Here is a 19,178-nt window from a genome sequence, read left to right as displayed (position 1 = left end):
CTTGGAGGGAAGCGCCTGCCACCGAATTCCCGCCGAAGAAGAAAGCGGTGCGGTGGAGCTGCTGCCGGAGTGCCACCGATCGCAACTGCAAATCGCAGCTTTTTTTTTTTTTTTTTCCTCCGCAGCTTGGGGCGGCAAAAACCCGGGAGCCGGTCCTGGGTGCAGCTCAAAGGAAGCTGGCTTTGCGGTTTTAGCCCTCCCTTTGTTGTGACAACAGTAGGAAATACGGGTCAGGTCCTCAGCTCTGTAAACCAGCGTAGCTCCATTGACATCGATTTGCACCAGCTGGGGATCTGCTTCAACGTGTACACTGCGAATGAAACCAGACAGCCTCCCAAGGCGGGTCCACTCATTTCTCACCCAGCAAGGGCAGAGGGCACTCCAGGAATTCAGACCCTTCCTCGCCGCTCGGGGAACAAAAAAGTTTGCTGCTACCCAGACTCTACCACTGGGGAAGTCTAAGCAGCGCCAGAAACGCTACCTGCAGCTCTGCGCTCCCTACCGGGAAGGGAAAAGCAAACTCCCACCTCTCAGCCTCCTCTGCGTGCTGTAGGTTGAAGAGCAGCGAAGGCACGATTTTGTCCATATGCTGCGGGTCCCAGATGTTCGCTTGGAGTTCATCATTAACCGTCTTCCTCACCACCCCCTGCAGGCCTTTTATGCCAGACATCCGGATCCTGAAGGAAAGGGTTAAAAAAAAACACCACTACACGGATGAAACAGGGCTACCCATTCATTAGAAGGTCTGAACGCTGTGACTGAACAGCTGGGGGTTACCCATCCATCCCTCGGGTGTGACGCCGGGCACATTAGGGGAGAGATGGTCATCCAGAGATGAGAGCAGTGGACTGGCCATTCTTTTCCTCACTCTGCGAGAGGAACGTGATCTAGTGGTTAAGACAGGGAGTCAGCACTCTGGGCTTCCTTTCTCAGTTCTGGGAGCTTGGCCTGTTGGTTAGAACTCGAGCTGTTTGGAGGGAGGTCATTCCCTTTCGTGGAGGATTTCGAGAGTTCAAAATCTGGGTTTGTTCCGATTGAGAGCAAAAAATTCTCTGCAAAAGGACACAGAGCCCGGGCTCCAGGGCAGTCTGCCTGGTGGGCTGTCCCAGAGCTGCAGCCCCTGGAAGTCCAGATGGCCAAGGAGCTTCTAGGCTCTCTGCTCGCATCAGCCCAGATGACGGGCTGCTGAAGAACCGGGGGACGAGCTGGCAGGAAACCCAGCAGGGTTCCCACAGAACTGCGTCAAATCGAACCGAACCCTCTCCACCGAATATTTCAAGCTTGACAAACTGGCAAATTTTAGTGAAAAGAATGTTTTGTTGGCATTTTTCCAACCCGCTCTAGTTAGAACAGGGTATGGCAGGGTCCAGGCTCTGTCTTCTCCTTCCAGCTGGGTAACGGAGTGATCCATGCAAGTCAATTTACTTCCCCGGGCCTCGGTTTCCCCATCTCTAAACTAGAGAGAACGCTACTTCTGTCTTTCCCAGGGGCTGCTGTCAGGACTAATTTGAAGTTTGTAAAGTGCTCCGAGAGCCTGAGGCGAAAGGCGCTAGAGCGGGACAAAGCACCAGTAGTGCTTAGCAAGCCAGGGCCGAGGGGTGAGCTCGTGACATTATTTCTCACTTCACAGAGTGGTCAATCTGCTTAGAAGCAAAGATGGGCCCAGGCCGCAGCGTTTAGAATTAGATCAAAATCTAAATTTCCCCAGCATGTGGGAGGGGGTTGGATCTGGGGATTTGGTTTGGCCCGATGCAAAGATAAAGGGCAGCAATGAAGTTCAGACCCAGATCTGATCTTCCTCAGAGCCTGAGGGTGTTTGGAGCCAGGATTTTGGTTCAAGCCCATCTTGACTTAGAAGCAAATAAGCAAGTGGTGTTATTTCTCTGTGTGTCCTAGCAGACCCCAACAGGCAATGGGACAGCTAACGGAAATCAGCGTTGCTCCATTGACTTTAATGCTGGCATGCCAATTTCTACCCGCTAAAGATCTGGTCCAACATAATACACCTCTACCCTGATATAACGCGGTCCTCGGGAGCCAAAAATCCCTACCACGTTATAGGGGAAACCGCGTTATATCAGGGTAGCGGGGGCAGGGCTCCGGCAGCGATTTAAAGGGCCCGGGGCTCCCCGCAGCAGCCAGAGCCCTGGGCCGTTTAAAGCGCCGCCCGAGCCCCACTGACAGAGCCCCAGGGTTACCATGTTGTATGCAAACCCGTGTTATAGCAGATCACGTTATATCGGGGTAGAGGTGTATGATCATTCACATCTCCCTCTAATGGCTGGCTCCAGCAAGAAGAGACTTCTGCTTTGTATCAGCTCAGAGAGGTACTCCTTTAGCGTGAGTGCTGTCCTTTCGGTTCTGAAGGTCCTAGGTTCAATTCTAGTGAACTACAAAAATGTTCTCTGTACTAAGAAATCCCCCGCTCTGCACAGAGCCCAAACTCTTCAGCTGTGATGACAAGCAAAGACCGCCCCTTCACTCACACCAGCAATCTGTATACTCTGTGGTCTCCTAGAGCCAGAAAAATAAAAATAACCCAACACACTTTGTGAAACCAGTTCATGGAACCTCAGATCTGACCAGCGCACTTCCCTCACCCCGAGGCAACTCCCAAAGGAGGGCTGTTAAATAGAACTAAAACGCCGAAGAACACAGCGCACGTCTCCCCGGCTTGCCGGAGCTGCCGAATAGCTCTCTTGCAATCCACGGCGTAATTGAACCAAGATCATTTGTGCTCTCCGAGTCAGGGGCGAATAATGAGTTTTCTGCACCATTGTTTTACTAGGGAAAATAAAATGTCCCCTGATCACAGTGAGGGGGAAATAAGCTGCAGAGAACAAATCGGCCCAAAGAACCTAAACTATACTCCAGATTGGAACGGGCTCCCATGGGGGTTGGGCACCTTTTCTGCCTTTGACAATCCCCCGCCAGATCCGAATGGGTGCTCCGCTGGGACGCTTATTTAAACTAGGCCACAAGAGGTGCCTTCAAGACAAACTGGCCAACAAGATCCCTGCCTTGGACGGTTTACGAAGGTCCCGAACCTGCATTCCCTAGTGGGGCGATCACTAAACACGCGCGGCGACCCCTGGATGGGATCACAAGGGCGTCTGAGCCAGAGCCCCGCTGGTGGAAATCAGCTACGTCCATTTACACCAGCTGAGGATCTGGCGTAAATGCCTCTCATTCCTCTGCGGCTCCTACGGCTCGCCTCTTTCCCCAAATGCAGCAGCCCTGACCTAAAGCAAACACACTAACCTCCCCCCAGGCTCCAAGGGAATCTGAAGAAAGCCAGCAGACCAGGCTGGAGAAGCGGCGTCTGACATGCCATCATTGCTTGTGCATCCTCACTCCCAGCCTAGCTCACTGCAGCACCACTGCAGATATGAGGCCCCAGGTGGTTAAAAGGGACATAACCCGGAAAAACGTACCCTCCTTAAGGGATGGTTCACCCCACGCAGCATCTCTTCCCTGGAAAACGACTGCATTGTTTAAAGACATGGTTTGAATTCCCAGCAATCCCAGGGGGAGAAAAACCCTGCAGGGTTCCGTTCCTTTTAGAGAGAACACGTACATTATAACTTCAGGGGAATTGTCCCAGGTCTGAATTTGGCCCTGTAACCTCACTTATAATAAACATTAAGGATCAGACCCTCCACTGGAATAAATCAGTGAGATCCATTGATTTACAGCAACTGAGGACCTGGCGCTGAATCACAGACTGAGCTCCCAGGTAGCTTGTTGACTTTCATCAGGTGAAACAGGTGTGCGAGGGCTGAGACGAGAAGAATTTTGTTCTGTGTTAAAAAAGTGGATAAGCAGCAACTGTGCTGCAGGAGAACAAACATCCACTTGTGTTAGCGATGCAGGAGGTGTCAAGGGAACTGGTGTGTGAAGGACAAGGACAGAACTGTTTGAAATACAGAGGACGTTTCCTAGTATCCCAGGGCAGGGCAGATCGTCATGGATGGAGGGGTTGGCTGAAACCAAGTCAGGGGGAAAAGAGGCCCAATGCAATTGGAAATCATGTCCCTGTGAATAAGGGTCACGGGATAGTTGCTATTTTCTCCACGTTTTCTAGGCCTTCATTTCGCAATGAACTGTTTGGAAGTGCGTAAGAGCCCCCCAATTATAAACAATAATGTTCCCCTGGTAAGTCACCGGCAAGCCCTTCCAGCGAACATACTGCAGCTGTGCGTGGACCAGCACGTCACGGAGCCCAAGAAACGTAGGCCCTAATCCTGGGCTCAAGCAAACTCCCCACTGGGTCACTAGAAGTAAAGAGGGGCGGCAGTCTGTGAAGGCTTTCGATCAGTAAAACCGGAGCGGGAACCTCAGGACTTAGCCCCCTGCAAACAGAGATGGGCCCAGATTCTAGATCCAAATGCGCTTGGATGTCAGGGCATCTGCAATCCCAGTGGCAACTGAAACCCACTTGGCCCCACCCTCCCCAGCAGCCCTCACACTGCCTCCCCGAGTGACCCTCTCCCACAGCAGTGACCCTCTCCCCTCCCCTCCCCCAAGATTTAGTCAGGGGTATTTATAGTATAAGTCGTGGATGGATCACGGGCCGTGAATTTTTTTATTATTATTATTGCCCATGACCTGTCCATGACTTTTACTAAAAATACCCGTGACTAAATCGTAGCCTTAGCGATGACTCCTCTCTCTTGCCAATGAGCTGAATCCAAACACTCCCGTCACTGGGGCTGTTACAGCCTGAATCTCACTCCAAGTATCCTGGAGCCCTCAGTCCTTATCGAGCTGTGACACCAGCTGAACAGCGTGCTATGGGTGCCGAGTGGTGCATTATTCTTCCTTGTGATTGTTCAAATATTAAAAGTTGATGCTTCATGTGTGAAAATGCAATTTTCAAAGCCTTAGAACTCAGCCAAATCTCATCCAATTTTCACTAGAACACTTCAAGGCATCTCTTCTCAGTTAAGGCTGGTTCCTTGTCAAATATCACCTTCCTAGTCCCAGCTGATTCAGCCAGACAGCTGTCAAAACACAAAGCTGCCAATGTTATTTTCCCCGTGGCGGAAAAGTATTTTCCCCATCGCTCTCCCTGTTCTCGGAAATGGCTGGCGTGGTTTTATTCCCACTTTCCAAAAGAAAAAAAAGTCTCCTTCAAGCAGCAGGCCCCGAGAAGCGAAACCTGAAAGTTACAAGTGACTGCAACCTTAGCTTTCTCTAGCCAGGTTCTGGCACTGGTACCCACCACTGCACTATTTGAGCACTAGACTATCTGAAAGGACGGGTGGTCCAACGGAGGGAGCTCTGGACCTTAGGATCTACTCCCAGCTCTGCCAACGACTCACCCTGGGTCATGTCCCCTCTCTGTGCGTCTGTTCCTGCCATTAGTCGGTTTAGATTGTTAGCTCTACAATCAGAGGAGAAAGTAAGCCGGTCCGGTCCGGTGTACCGGCAAGAGCCAGTACGCCGTGCCAGACTGGACCGGCTTCCACGGCAGTGATTTAGAGGGCCATGGCTCCAGCCACTGCTGGGAGTCCCTTGCCCTTTAAAGCGCCAACAGAGCTCCAGCAGCGGGGCTCCCGCGTTGATTTAAAGGCCCTGGTGCTCCCAGCCACAGCCGGAGCCCCAGGGCCTTTAAATATTGAAAGGCCCCGCCTCTCCCAATTGAGGTCACGCCCCCTCCGGTTGAGGCCACGCCCCCGCTCAGGACTCCGGCGTACCGGTAAGTCCTTTAAGTTACTTTCACCCCTGTTTACAATCTAGTGCAGGGATTGTCTCTTACCATATGACTGCACAGCGCCCATGACAATGTAAGTCCAGATTCTGGTTGGAGCACCTAGGGCTACCATAAAGCTACTAATAGTGTGTCCAGCTGCACTGAATTAGTCCAGGACAGCAAAACTTCATGCCCTTAGCTCTGGGTTTGTGCATAGTCTGAGCATTGGCTGTTCTAAGGTTCCAGATTCCAAGACCAGAGACCAAACGATCACCTCTTCTTGACGCTGCTCTGAAGCACTGGATTATTACTCTGTGCTGTCCCTGGCCTCTCCCTGCTTGTTATTCCTCGGCCTTTGAAAGGCTTTCTAGAACGCCTAACCTCGCTACGAGATGAGGGGAAGCAATTCAAACTCAACAGACCACAGCCTAACCACGGGCAAAATATAGTTACGAGAACAGCAGGGCGTTACTGAAACGGCCCCCAGTCGAACCCCAGCACCGGCGGGCCTGGAGCAATGGGTCTCAGCTGGCTGGCCGGGTCAGTGTGCTTCACACACTGCTGCCGTGGTATTGCTCCAAAAGATGGCACGTAATATATCTTTGGAAAACTACTAACTCACTGCTCATTCGTGTCCTTGCGGGATGTGGGAACAGTTCCCCTACAAAGAATTATATAGATGTGCTGGAAAGCGATTAAAACATGTTTGACGCAGGCATGCCAGTAGAAGTTGATAAACGGGTTTTTCCAGACGAAGGAAAGGGGCGGACACCTGAAGCCAGATGTGGCCAAGGACAGGGGTCTATTCTTTCGTACTGGACTTTGCAGGAAGATCATCTGCATTGCGAAAATCACAAGTGGGGTAGAAGCCAGGATGGCGTCTCCACCACACAGCATGGCGTGTACACCCAGCATGGGAAGGAACTTTATGTGGGGAGTCATTTCAGAAGAACACATTTCAAAGGTTTAGTGGTCTATAAAGAGAGGGGAAGAAAACCCATAAGTGGCCCTTCACCTGAGGAGACAAAGGGCTTATCTACTCTTGAAACGCTACAGAGTAGACGCTACTCTAGGGGGTTCTCCTGTTGGTGTAGGTTATCCACCTCCCCGAGAGGCAGCAGTTAGGTCGACAGAAGAATTCTTCCATCCACCTAGCGCTGTCTGCACCCGAGCTTAAGTCAGCTTGACTACGTTGCTCAGGGGTGTGGATTCTTCACACCCCTGAGCGATGTGGCTGGGTTAACCTAACTTTTTAGTGTAGACCAGGCCACAGAAACCAAGCGCTTTGAACTAAGGACTAGCCAGCCATGCTGGAAGAACGACTGCGGCGAGACAACTTCTCTGAACAAAAGACTCTCGTTTGTTGAATTTCAGGCTTAGCAGAGTGTTTTCACTTTTGTTTGTAACCATTTCTATCCTTATGGGATCACTTACACTGAGGTTCTCTTTTCACAAACGTGCTTTACGTTTGCTGAAAACCAGCTCAGTGCCGTGACTGAAGGGAAGGCTGTGTTAACCCCAGTTATGCTAACAGGCTGCTGTATATTGTCTCTCTAAAGGAGCAGTGACCTTGGTAATGGTTGTGTGAGCGTTACAGTCAGAGGGGCTGGGAGTTGCAGAAAGATGTGGTGGGAGGAGAACTCAGGGCTGGAAGGGTTATTGAGTTTCCCTGCAAACAGGTGTTGACTGAACCTCTTCCTGGCCTGGGTGACCCTCCAGAGCGTCACAGTCAGTTACCGAATGCTTTGCAGGGGACGGAGAGGAGGTAATTTTAAGTGCTAGTTGTTTTTAAATGCACTGCAGACGACATCACCATAAACAACATTAATCTGTCTGTGTTAGTCATAATTAATTCTCCCGAGGAGCATCTTCCCAGCACAGGAAAGCGAGCCGCTCGTTAACACTCACTTTCCGTATTTCAATATTATAATCAAGCACTCGGTCACATTAGTGGATTTTAATGCTGCTCTAAGGAACCAGCTCGACAGCACTGGAGACTGAAGTCTTATGTTGAACCACACACTAGGTGCACACTTCCTACCCAGGTGCCTCAACCCTGATCTGAGTCACTGGGTCACTACCAATTTGACGGCCTCTCTCTAGTGAGTTCTGGTGGTCTCTGGGAGGTTGTCCTAGAGAGTGAATGTGTATGCTCTATGCCCAACAGCCACTGGCAAAGGAACTGGCTTACTCTATTAGGTGGCTGGGAGTAGATCCAGGTGGGAAACGGTTTTCCTCTCCTGCGAATATTTTCAAGAGTTCAGAAACTTTCCTGTTCCACATCAGAACAAAACAGGAAAAAAAAAACAGGCAGGGACCCATTCACCTGGGATGAAGGAGAGCTGGATTCAAGTCCTGTGCTCTGACCACTGATTTACCCCAGGGCATCTGCCTCTTTCAGTTCTGCACCCAAGAGACCTCTCTCAATTAAAGTTCTGGCAAACCCAGTACGTTTCTTCAAACAGTTTTGATTCCAACACATCGGCATTTTCCAAAAAACATTTTGTTGAAAAATTCCCAACCGGCGCTAGCTGCGGGATGGCATGGAGAGCCACTGGATTCCATTCCACAAGTGGCTTCCGCTTCCAGAGGTTGTTCATAGGCTCCATTGCACAGTGATCCCAAGATGAAAAGCATCATGTAACAGCTTGTCTACATGAGGACACTCAGGCAAATTAATCCAAATTAATTTTAAAACAGATTAGTTAAACTGCATTAAACCTGTGTGGACGATCTCGTTCACAATTAGAGTGGCCTTAATTCAGATTAATTTAATTCACTTCCAGATGAATTAAAATGAACCAAATTAAAATTGAAGTCTTGATAAGAGCATCCACACAGGTTAAGGAGGTTTAACTCATCCCCTTTAAATTTAACCTGTAGTTAATTTGGTTTAACTTTCCTGACCACCCTCAGGTAGACAAGCCCTAAAAGTTTCATTCACTTGTTCAGTCATTCGTTTGCTAGACAGAAGTGGGGGCTGAAGTGTTTTATTCCATACTCACTTTGTTCGGATCTCCAGCTCATCGTGACTGGAGTGGCACATCTCACTGAAGCGTGACACAAAGAAGTCATAGCTCCTGTGGTAGGACGGAGTGTCCTCTTCAATGTTCGCGAACTTCACAAACTGGAAGAAGGAAAATGAACGAGAGAAAGTCAGCCCAGAGGAACGAAAGCAAAGGAGGGAGGGAGAAAAATGATCAGTAAGCCTCACCAAGCTCAACATCAGAAGCAAGCTCCTCACAGAGCAGGACACACCAACTCAAAGCAGCGCCAGAACAACAGATGCCAAACCGGCAGACATATCTCCACAGCTACAATGATCAACACCCCCCACAACACACCTGTCAAGATCCATGGGTCCTATTCACGTCTATCGCAACATCCAGTGCAACAAACACCCCAATAACAACTTCATGGGTGAAGCCAGATAACCACTACGTTCTCGAATGAACTCGCACAGGAAAATGATAAAAGACAGACACCGTATCACCTGTGCATGAACACGTTTCACAAAGCGATCGCTCTCTAGCTGACCTCTCAGTCCTCATCCTCAATGGAAACCTGCACAAATACCTCAAAAGACCAGCCTGGGAGCTTAAATTCATAACTTCGCTAGACACTAAAAATCACAGTCTTAATAAAGACACTGGTTTATGGCTTATTAAAACCAACTGTCACTCGCTAACCCCCCTTTTTTGTCCTATGACTGCAGAGGTGTTAACAGGCCACTTCACCTTGAATGCTTATGCTAGTTTTATGCTAAACTATCTGTCACACCAGCTGGGACACTGAGCACCTTTCCCAGACCTGAAGAAGAACTCTGTGGGGTGAAAAAGCTCGTCTCTTTCACCAACAGAATTTGGTCCAATAAAAGATATAACCTCACCCACCTTGTCTCTCTAATATCTTAGACCCAACACAGCCACAACACCACTGGAAATAATAAAAATCTCTCTTTATAATTCTTATAGCTTTTATGGGCTCCAGTGATACAAAGAGGACTTAAACCTGCATTAAAGGCATCAGCTGAGGATACCTCTAATGTAGGAGAATCCTGGGCTGGATAGCCAGTCCTATGCCAGCCCCCAGCATGGAGGGATAGGCAGGGGATTGGAAGGGGGATGTCACAGATGTCAGTGGAAAAAGGTCCTCAAGGTGCCGTTCCCCCAGCCAGGATCACCAGAGCACATTGCACTGCCGATCCTGGCTGGGGGAACGGCACCTTGAGGACCTTTTACCACTGACAAGTTAGAGCACCCCTGAGGCTGCTCTAATTTGCATTATTGGCTGGTTCAACTTCAGTATCTCCAGGATCTGAAAGGATGGAAAGATGGCATAAAGCCATCTAATGCCCCTGGAAGGGCACTGAGCACTGCTCTATCTGACCTGGGAATCTAGGCCTGAAAAGTGAAGGTTTAAAATAGCATTATGAGACTCTGAAAATCCAACTGGATTCTTCCTGCTTTTAACATCTCCACCAGGAAACAGTGGAGAATCTACCCGCAGAACTTAGCTGATAATTCTACTGCTGTTGATAGAATCCAACTCAGAGCCGCATTGCTTCCGCAGGGCTAACTGGAGCAAAAACTTGTTGCGTCAGTAAAGTCAGCAGATCTACAGCTCGGGCCTTTGACAGTCACATTTTCAAGCTTTTCTCTGCAACCACAAGGGCTAGAGACTTAGCCGACAGTCTCTGCAGTTTCTTTCCAGGACCTGAAGCTGCAGCTTTCAGAAAAACATCAAATACCGCAAGCCTCAGTATAAAATTGCAAGCATTGGCCTCTAACCTGAACACCCAGGGAGTAGCTGCGTTGAAGAGAAGAAGGTTATTGCTTTCCTGAGTGTAACCTCAGACAAACCTCTTAGAAAGTCACCAATGCGGTGATACTTTGAAAACACGTTGGATTTATTTTATCCCCAGGGAAAGGCAGAATCCTTGACATTTTTTTTTTTTTTTTTGCTAACAATCCCACATGCTTTATTTTTTCATTCTCCAAACACAGGCGCAACCAATTCCCTGGTAAGATTTTGGCTACTGTAGCCCGACAGACAATTCCTGTGCTAATACTATGCGGCACCTATCAAACTGGGCAGATAATGATTCGACAGCACGTGCAATTTTCCTACATCACAAGGGCTGTGTCAGTAGCAGCGGCGTTTGGATGGTGTTGTGAGGCAGGCCGGGATACTCTACAGCCAAGCTACCTCCAAAACTGTCCTACTTACAAGTGCAACACAGCAAACACCCAGAGAGGAGCGACTGCTCGTGGAAGAAGGCTCCAAGAAATGCTTCATTCCAGGAGCTGTAGTCCAGCCTGCAGCCAGTACATCAGCGCTATGCTCCAAGCCACCATCTGTCCATTAGCAAAGCAATGAAGAGACCCAGTTCCTCTGCCAGAAAGAGACATTTATGCATCACTTCTATTTCAGACTCCCTTGCTTTCATTACGGTTTTATCATGGCTAGTGTGGAGAAAGTGAATAGGAAGTGTGTTTACCCCTTCACATAATACAAGAACCAGGGTCACCCAGATAAATTAATAGGCAGCAAGTTTAACACAAACATAAGGAAGTATTTCTTCACACAACACAGCTGTGGAACTCCTTGCCAGAGGATGTTGTGAAGGCCAAGACCATAACAGGGTTCAAAAAAAGAGCTAGATAAGTTCATTGAGGATAGATCCATCAATGACTATTAGCCAAAATGGTCAGGGACGCAACCCCATGCTCTGGGTGTCCTTAAACCTCCAAATTCCAGAAACTGGGACTGGACCACAGAGGATGGATCACTTGAAATTGCCCTGTTCTGTTCATTCCCTCTGGGGCACCTGGCATTGGCCACTGTCAGAAGACAGGACACTGGGCTAGATGGACCATTGGTCTGACCCAGTATGGCCGTTCTTATGTCTTCATCTGCAAAATGGGGAGAATATGACTTACCTCTGAAGTGTGCTAGGTCTATCTAGCTTCTAATATGGTGCCCATCACCACTGCAACTCAAAGTTATAGTGAGCACGTCAAGTCCTCCTCTCTCCCCCCACCAGCCAGATGGGGCTAGACTTGATTCTTTTTCTTTTCTCTGCTTGCCTATCCTGCGAGGCTGCTGGGAGAACAGCGTCCAAATTATCTGTCTGTATCGTTTATGGCACTCAATAAGAACATAAGAACAGCCATATTGGGTCAGACCAAGGTCCATCTAGCCCAGTATCCTGTCTTCCGACAGTGGCCAATGCCAGGTGCCCCAGAGGGAATGAACAGAACAGGTAATCATCAAGTGATCTATCCCCTGTCGCTCATTCCCAGCTTCTGGTGAACAGAGGCTAGGGACATCATCCCTGCACATCCTGGCTAATAGCCATTGATTGACTTATCCTCCATGAACTTATCTAGTTCTTTTTTGAACCCTGTTATGGTCTTGGCCTTCACAACATCCTCTGGCAGGGAGTTCCACAGGTTAACTGTGTGTTGTGTGGAAAAATATAATGGGATTTAAAAAAAAAAGTTCATTTTGTTTGTTTTAAACCTGCTGCCTATTAATTTCATTTGGTGACCCCTAGTTCTTGTGTTATGAGAAGGAGTAAATAACACTTCCTTATTCACTTTCTCCACACCAGTCACGATTTTATAGACCTCTATCACATCCCCCTTTTCCCAAGCTGAAAAGTCCCAGTCTTATTAATCTCTCCTCCTATGGAAGCTGATCCATACCCCTTATTTTTGTTGCCCTTTTCTGAACCTTTTCCAATTCCAATACATTTTTTTTTGAGATGAGATGACCACATCTGCACATATCATGGATTTATATAGAGGCAATATGATATTTTCAGTCTTATTATCTATCCCTTTCCTAATGATTCCCAGCATTCTGTTCGCTTTTTTGATTGTCGCTGCACATTGAGTGGATGTTTTCAGAGAACTACCCACAATGACTCCAAGATCTCTTTCTTGAGTGGTAACAGCTAATTTAGACCCCATCATTTCATATGTATAGTTGGGATTATACTTTCCAATGTGCATCACTTTGCATTTATCAACATGAAATTTCATCTGCCATTTTGTTGCCCTGTCACCCAGTTTTGAGAGATCCTTTTGTAGCTCTTCGCAGTCTGCCTGGGACTTAACTATCTTGAGTCGTTTTGTATCATCTGCACATTTTGCTCAGCCTCTGCCTTCGGGGTTCAAATCATTGCATGGGCAGAAGGGTCTGATTTGCCTCTAGGCGCACGATTTTTGCTCTCTTAATAAAATGTCAGATCCAAAGAGGAAATGAAAGACTGGCTTTGTGCAATCCAACAAGCCGGCTCAGCCGCACTGGGAACTGTTCCCAGAAAAAAGGGACCCACTTTCAACCTATAAATGCCTCCATTATTTACCAGGAAAAGCAGCAGTGTTATATAATGAACCTTACACCACTGGCTGCACAAGAAGGGAGCTGATAATGGGACAAGACTTGGACCCGGGGTGAGAGAACTGGGAGGGCGTCTCCTGCCCATCCCCCCACCAGGGAAGGAGCTAGTTATCCCAACAGAAGACACGGATTTGAATTAGTTTCCAGTGACTGTCACCCTAGAATCCTAAAGCTCCCTTCAATGTCAGCTGGCACCAGCAGGGCTGGCTGCAGCATCTCCTGGCTGAAGCAGCTTCTCCTTTTCGGGGAGAAGGTTTGTTTAAAGTAGGAGGACATTTAGTGCTCCCAAAAGATGCCCGATTGACAAGTTCCAGAGCACACCATACAGGCAGCGTGAGCTTCTTGCATGCTGCCCGTCTCCTGCCAATCTGCCTCTTTCCTGGCCTGCAGGGACCTCCTCCGGACAGTGCCAGCTCCAGCATTTCTGCCGCAAGCAAAAAAAAAAAGCCGCGATCGCGACCGGCAGCGGCAATTGGGGGAGAAAAAAAAAAAAGCCGTGATCAGTGGCGGCAGTTCAGCGGCAGGTCCTTCACTCCTAGAGGGAGTGAGGGACCTGCCGCCCCCGAATTGCCGCAGGTGCCGCCTCTCTCCCTTGGCCGCCCCAAGCACCTGCTTGTTAAGCTGGTGCCTGGAGCCGGCCCTGCCTCCGGTGGCTGAGAAAGGAGAACATTCTCCAGGGCCCACTCGATCCATGGCCCCTCTGCTCTGCCTGCCAACCAGGGCTGCAAGGTGGTGCCAACTGCCGTCTGAGCTGTCTGAAAGCAGGGACAGTCTCCCTCTGTCTGTTTAGCCAGCGCCTAGTGCAACGGGACCCAGATCGGACGGGGGGGGGGCTTCTGGATACTACCTTAATACGCATAATCAATTGGAATGGCAACATATGTCCATAAGGAACTAGATTCAGACCAACAGCGCATTTCACTCCAGAATCGCTTTGTGCTCCGCCTGCCCGGAGATGGATTGGAGCTAGTGACCTGTAGATGAAAGGCTCCACCAGCCATTAGCAGGCCCTGATTCACTGTATCGGAGACCCAGGCTCAAACCAACCATTGTGAGTGCAGAGGGACCTGTGGTTTTTAATGATGCTCTTTCTCTGCTGTACATAGACTGAAGCATATCTGAAAACACCCAGTAGTGTCTCTGGGCTCCAAGTGGGGCTGGCGCCAGCCACGCAGACTTCAAAGTCCTCCAAAGCAGGAGAAGCCAGAGACAGGTACCTAAAGATCAAAGCATCAGCTTTGACAGACACTGGAAAATTTTTATGACTTAAATTATTAAAAATTCCAGGAACTAACTTTGATGAGATTTTTTAAATAAACATCTGCAGGTAGAGCAGGTGGGGTCCCCAGGACTCCTGGGTTCGCACTTAGAGCAGGTGGGGTCCCCAGGACTCCTGGGTTCTAATTCCGAGTTGCTGAGGCTCTGCACATCATTTCCCCACTGTGTGTCAGCTTCTCCACCTCTAATAGAGGGATTACGATCCTTCCCTATCTCACAGGGCAGGTATGTTGAGAAACCGCTGCAGGATTCCCCCCACCCCACCACTATCCCCATCACCCCAAACTCACGCTAACACCCCTGACACATGACAGCTATTGGAAGCTTCATGCATGCATCTGAATGCCACTGTAAGCTCCTGGAGGCTCAAGCCGTTACGTACAGCACCGAGCGCCATTGCAGATTTCAGTACGGAAACACGGCAAAATTAACAACCGGACCCGCCCACATCTCTGCTGAACCCTAGGACCTCCGAGCCCTGAGAAGGGACCTGATTACGCAGAGGTACACTAGAGTCACAGTGCAAAGCTGAGCAGTCCACATGGGGTTAAACACCAAGCAGCTGCACTTCAACCAGCAAGTTGCTTCCGGCGCATAGGAGGCGAGTTGGAAGTCGGGATGTAGAAGGGCTGGAACACGCAGGCCCTGGGAATTGTGGGATAGCGCTGATGGACTATCGGAACACAAGCACCACAACCGTGCTTTATGCCCTCACTGCAAAGTGGGCAGGCTGGGACACGGGTTGGTACCTATATCCCTGGCCAGCAAGCCCATGTGCTAAGGGGAATGCAGGCACGTGTCAGAGGCCGGGGGGGGGCGGGGCTTCGACATGTGTCTGAGCCTGACTTCTGCACTAGAGAGACTCCCCAAAGGTGCAGAAACTGCATGGGAGAATGGATGTCTTCAGGGGTACAGTAATAACAGGATCTGCACACATCTCTGCTAGACACCATGAGCTGGGCACATCCGAGACAGATATGGAACGAGCCCCCCCGGGGGGCGTGTGAGAAGGATCAGTATTGGGGATTAGCAACCCGTGACTCAGCGAAGGGGAGACATTTCGAAGGCGAGATTTCACAGGCGTGACTCAGCCTGGCTGTCTATAAACAGCATCCTCCCGCCTCCACCATTAGCTCCATGACGGGAGGGATTGTTTGCGACAATATCCTTTAATTAAGCATGCACCTGAAACAGTTTCTCCTTAGCAGATAGGGAAGGAAGCGTCTCATTACCGGTACCCATTTCCCAGCACAAACACACCGCAGGTTCTCCGCAGAAATTGTCCTGAGCATTCCTCTGCATTATGGAGTGCAAAACAACACATGGGAGGCAGAGGGTCCCCTCCAGTCAGACCAGAACGTAGTTGGAATAATTTATTAAGAGTCCATTGCCAGCAATGCAACTGACCGTTGGGGGGGGGGGGGGAACCCCACAGGGAAATACCACAAACCAGGCAGTAGCCAAATCCTCAGCGCCCATTGTTATTCATAAGGCATTTGGGGGAAGGGATAGATCAGTGGTTTGAGCATTGGCCTGCTAAACGCAGGGTTGTGAGTTCAATCCTTGAGGGGGCCACTTAGGGATCTGGGGCAAAATCTGTACTTGGTCCTGCTCGTGAAGATTTCCTGATCCTCTCCCTGCCCCTCGCTCCTCAGGGCTGAGGCACATTGGCCCGGGGCTGCATCAGGGGAGAGGTTTCTAGCTGATCTAGACGCTGAACCTAATCTGTGTAGACACAAGAGACTCCGGGTCCCAGTTCTGCTCTCAGCTGCACCAGCAACTTCTCTGAAATCCATGGAGGGTGTCACAGGGTGGACCTGGCCCTTTAAGAGGGAACTGATCCAGCCCACCTGTGCGTCATTAGCAGCCCCTCTGCTGGAGGGCAGGTGTTCCCCATAACGAGCCAGAGGGGAACAGGCAACAGGAGGAGGAAACTAGTAAAGGAGACCAGTTGTAAGCAGGAAGCTCCTGCAGGAGACCCTAACTGGGAGAAAGGGAAGCCAGAGACAGGTGGCTGAGCGACAGCTTCACAAGAGCAGACTGGGACCCAAGAAGAGGGATGGTAGGAGGCCACCACAGCGGACTGTGAAGTTTGATGCTGTGCTGATGGACTTCATTTGGACCTGGAGAAGTTGGTCCAATGAAAGATATTCCATCCCCCACCTTGTCTCTTGAATTATTTCTGGTATTCACCCGTCCCCGGGCAGGGCTGGCGTTCGCCACGAGAGACTGCGTGGAGTTTGTAAGTGCCCTGAAGAGGGGGAAACTGAGGCTGGCCTGTTGCAGAGCAACCCCAGGCCTGGAAGGGATGCACAGGAGGCGGGCGGCCCACTGGCACAGGGATTCAGATTAACACTACGGTGGCTGAGAGCAGCATCCGAGCCTGCAACCGGCATAACCAAGAGCAGCCGCTGACCCTCCACTGGGCAGGCATGACAATCCATCCCAGCTCAGCAGCGGTTAATGACCCTTGAGCCCAGCGTTTTTCATTGTGCCTGGATGGATATTCCTCATGCTCACTGGACTCTACAGCTCCCCTTTACTCTCCCAATTGATCACCGACCACAGGCACCCTCGAAATCCATCATTAAATCAACTGAAGGGAACGGGGCTGCGAAGGCCATGCTCCAGTAGCGATTCCACGCTTCCCAGGTACAATCAGCCTCCCGCCTACGGGGGCCGGCCGTCTCATTTAAAAGGTTGATGATGGCCGCTTTCTCAGCTGCTGCTAGGCCCCGCTCCTTTCCACCAAAGTGACTCATGGCAGGGTCCCACTTGCTGTCGCCGAACCTCTGCCCCTCCATCCTAGGCTGCTCTGTCCCCATTGCGTCTGGCAGGGGAACCGGCCTGGGACAGGCCCAGTGTTTTCTTTGGGGTCTGATCCTCCCGCTCACCCACAGCTCCCGTTGGCTTGAGTGAGTGCGGAGGAGGGTTTGATCAGCACAGCGCGAGCAGTGGGATGAAACGTCTGGAGCCCAGCAGCTGACGACTGTCACCTCCAATCCTTCGGCAAGCTGAACGTCTACTCCCCCACACGGATGCGAGCCGGCCTGAAAAAGCAGCTCCCATTAAAATCACTATGCTCCAGGCAGCCCAGGAGAGGAGGTGGCTGCCGCTGCTGCCACAAACCGAAATACAGGTCTGTCGCCTCTCGCTTCCTTTCTGCCTCCATGGCTCTCCCATGGCCTGCACAACACCCGGGCAGGTGGTGAGCAGAGACGCCAGCGGGTTACTGTACAACAAACACAGGCAGGCCCCTCCCCTCTGCCTCCAAGCCCCATGCGGTTTGCCTCATCCACCTTTGCGGGGAGGAAATGTCTCTTTGCTGCGTGTCCGTACAGCCCCTAGCACAATGGGGCCCTGAGATCCAGGCTCTGGTTTATCAGAGCTGCTAAAGGTTAGGGGGCGTTTGGACAGAGTTCCAATGTTGACTTAGGGAGGCAGTGTTGCTGAGTGCTTTAAGCACTGGACTGGGAGCCAGGAGCTTCCGAGTTCTAATCCCAGCTCCGCCACAGACTCCTTCTGCAGCCTAAGGCGAAACACTTAACCTCTCTGTGTTTCAGTTTTCCCGCCTGCAGAATGAGGCTACAGAGGTAGGGAGGCAGGGATGTGAAGTAATTACTGTTCATAGAGTGCTCTATATTACAGTGTATCAGAATGAACTGGGGGATTGGGGGGGGGGGGGAAGAGACCACTGCCCTCTACTGGATGGACCCAGACCAGCTCAGCTGTGTGTCATAGGCCTTAGACAACTAGCGGAGATTCTCCTTTGCCTGAACAGATATGCGCGTTATGACTGGGAGAACATGATTCTATCCTATGATTCCAATCCAGCAGCTATTGAGGGCAGCCCCCTGTTCGGGACTGCGGGTTAACGGCAGAGTCATTACAGTAGGAGACGGTGCTGCAACACCACTCCAGCCTGCCGACAGCAGCGTTCTGCTAACTTAGCTCGACCGATCAATGATCTTGCTTCTCTGATGTCTGTGGATTAATAGTTCTGTTGATGGATGCGCCGTGGCAGTTTCCCATCACTTTCAATTTGGAGCAATTAACATCGTTGAAGAACAGGGTGTGAAAGCTTTTGACTCTCCTCTGGTTTTTCTGCGGTGATGTTTATAACCCACGCTGCTCTTGGGAATGTTCTGTTCCGCGGCGAGAAAGAGGCAGAACACAACACAGGGTTGTCCAGCCTGCCAGCTGGGATGCAGCCACTGGCCGGAACCCAGGAGCGGAGTTCCCCATCCAGCCAGAGGGTGGTCTATTACACGGCCAAGTCTCGAGCCAGGAGATGCATCCACCAGAGTTCAAACAGGAGAGCTGTAAACAGAGTCACCCACCCGCATGGCTAAGCCAGAGAAAGCCAAGGGTCTTCGCTGCCTAAAGGGTTATAACTAGCAACGCTGAAGCCATCAAGCCAGAGGTCCTCAAAAGCCTAATTGTCACATAAACCTAGTGCTCCAGAGAAATGAAGCAACCGATACGTGGTTCTAGTCATCCCACCAAACGCAGGTGTGAAGCGCCATCGTACGAGCAGTTACACAGCTGGAGGCAGCACCGTGTTGTAGTGAGAGCAGGGGATTGTGAATCAGGACTTCTGCCCGGTGTGGTTTGGAGGAAGTCATTCACCACTCTGTGCCTTGGTTTTCCCATCTGGAGAATGGGGGTAATGTTACATACTTGAGCCGGTCAACATTATTTCTTGCAAATGCAGTCGCTGTCTAATTCAGCCCTTTCTCTGCTCCCAAACGGCACATGAACCCAGCATGATTTGTAAGAAGTTTACCTGCTGTTC

At 50.3% G+C, this 19,178-nt stretch overlaps 1 protein-coding gene across 1 annotated transcript in view; it reads right to left on the bottom strand.

The window, feature by feature from the left end:
* EFR3B (EFR3 homolog B) overlaps positions 1–19,178 on the bottom strand; it is a 133,991-nt gene that overhangs the window by 43,758 nt on the left and 71,055 nt on the right. Inside the window, exons 5-6 of the mRNA XM_054022779.1 lie at positions 8,701–8,822; positions 528–677 (exon numbers count right to left, since the gene is read on the bottom strand). Coding sequence (XP_053878754.1) covers positions 528–677; positions 8,701–8,822 — 272 coding nt within the window. The remainder of the gene's footprint in view (positions 1–527; positions 678–8,700; positions 8,823–19,178) is intronic.

The sequence above is a fragment of the Malaclemys terrapin genome, chromosome 3, assembly GCF_027887155.1.
Source record: "Malaclemys terrapin pileata isolate rMalTer1 chromosome 3, rMalTer1.hap1, whole genome shotgun sequence".
In the NCBI taxonomy this organism is placed as follows: domain Eukaryota; kingdom Metazoa; phylum Chordata; order Testudines; family Emydidae; genus Malaclemys; species Malaclemys terrapin.
The sequence above is the reverse complement of the archived record's forward strand: the minus strand, read 5'-3'. Positions and strand labels throughout refer to the sequence as shown.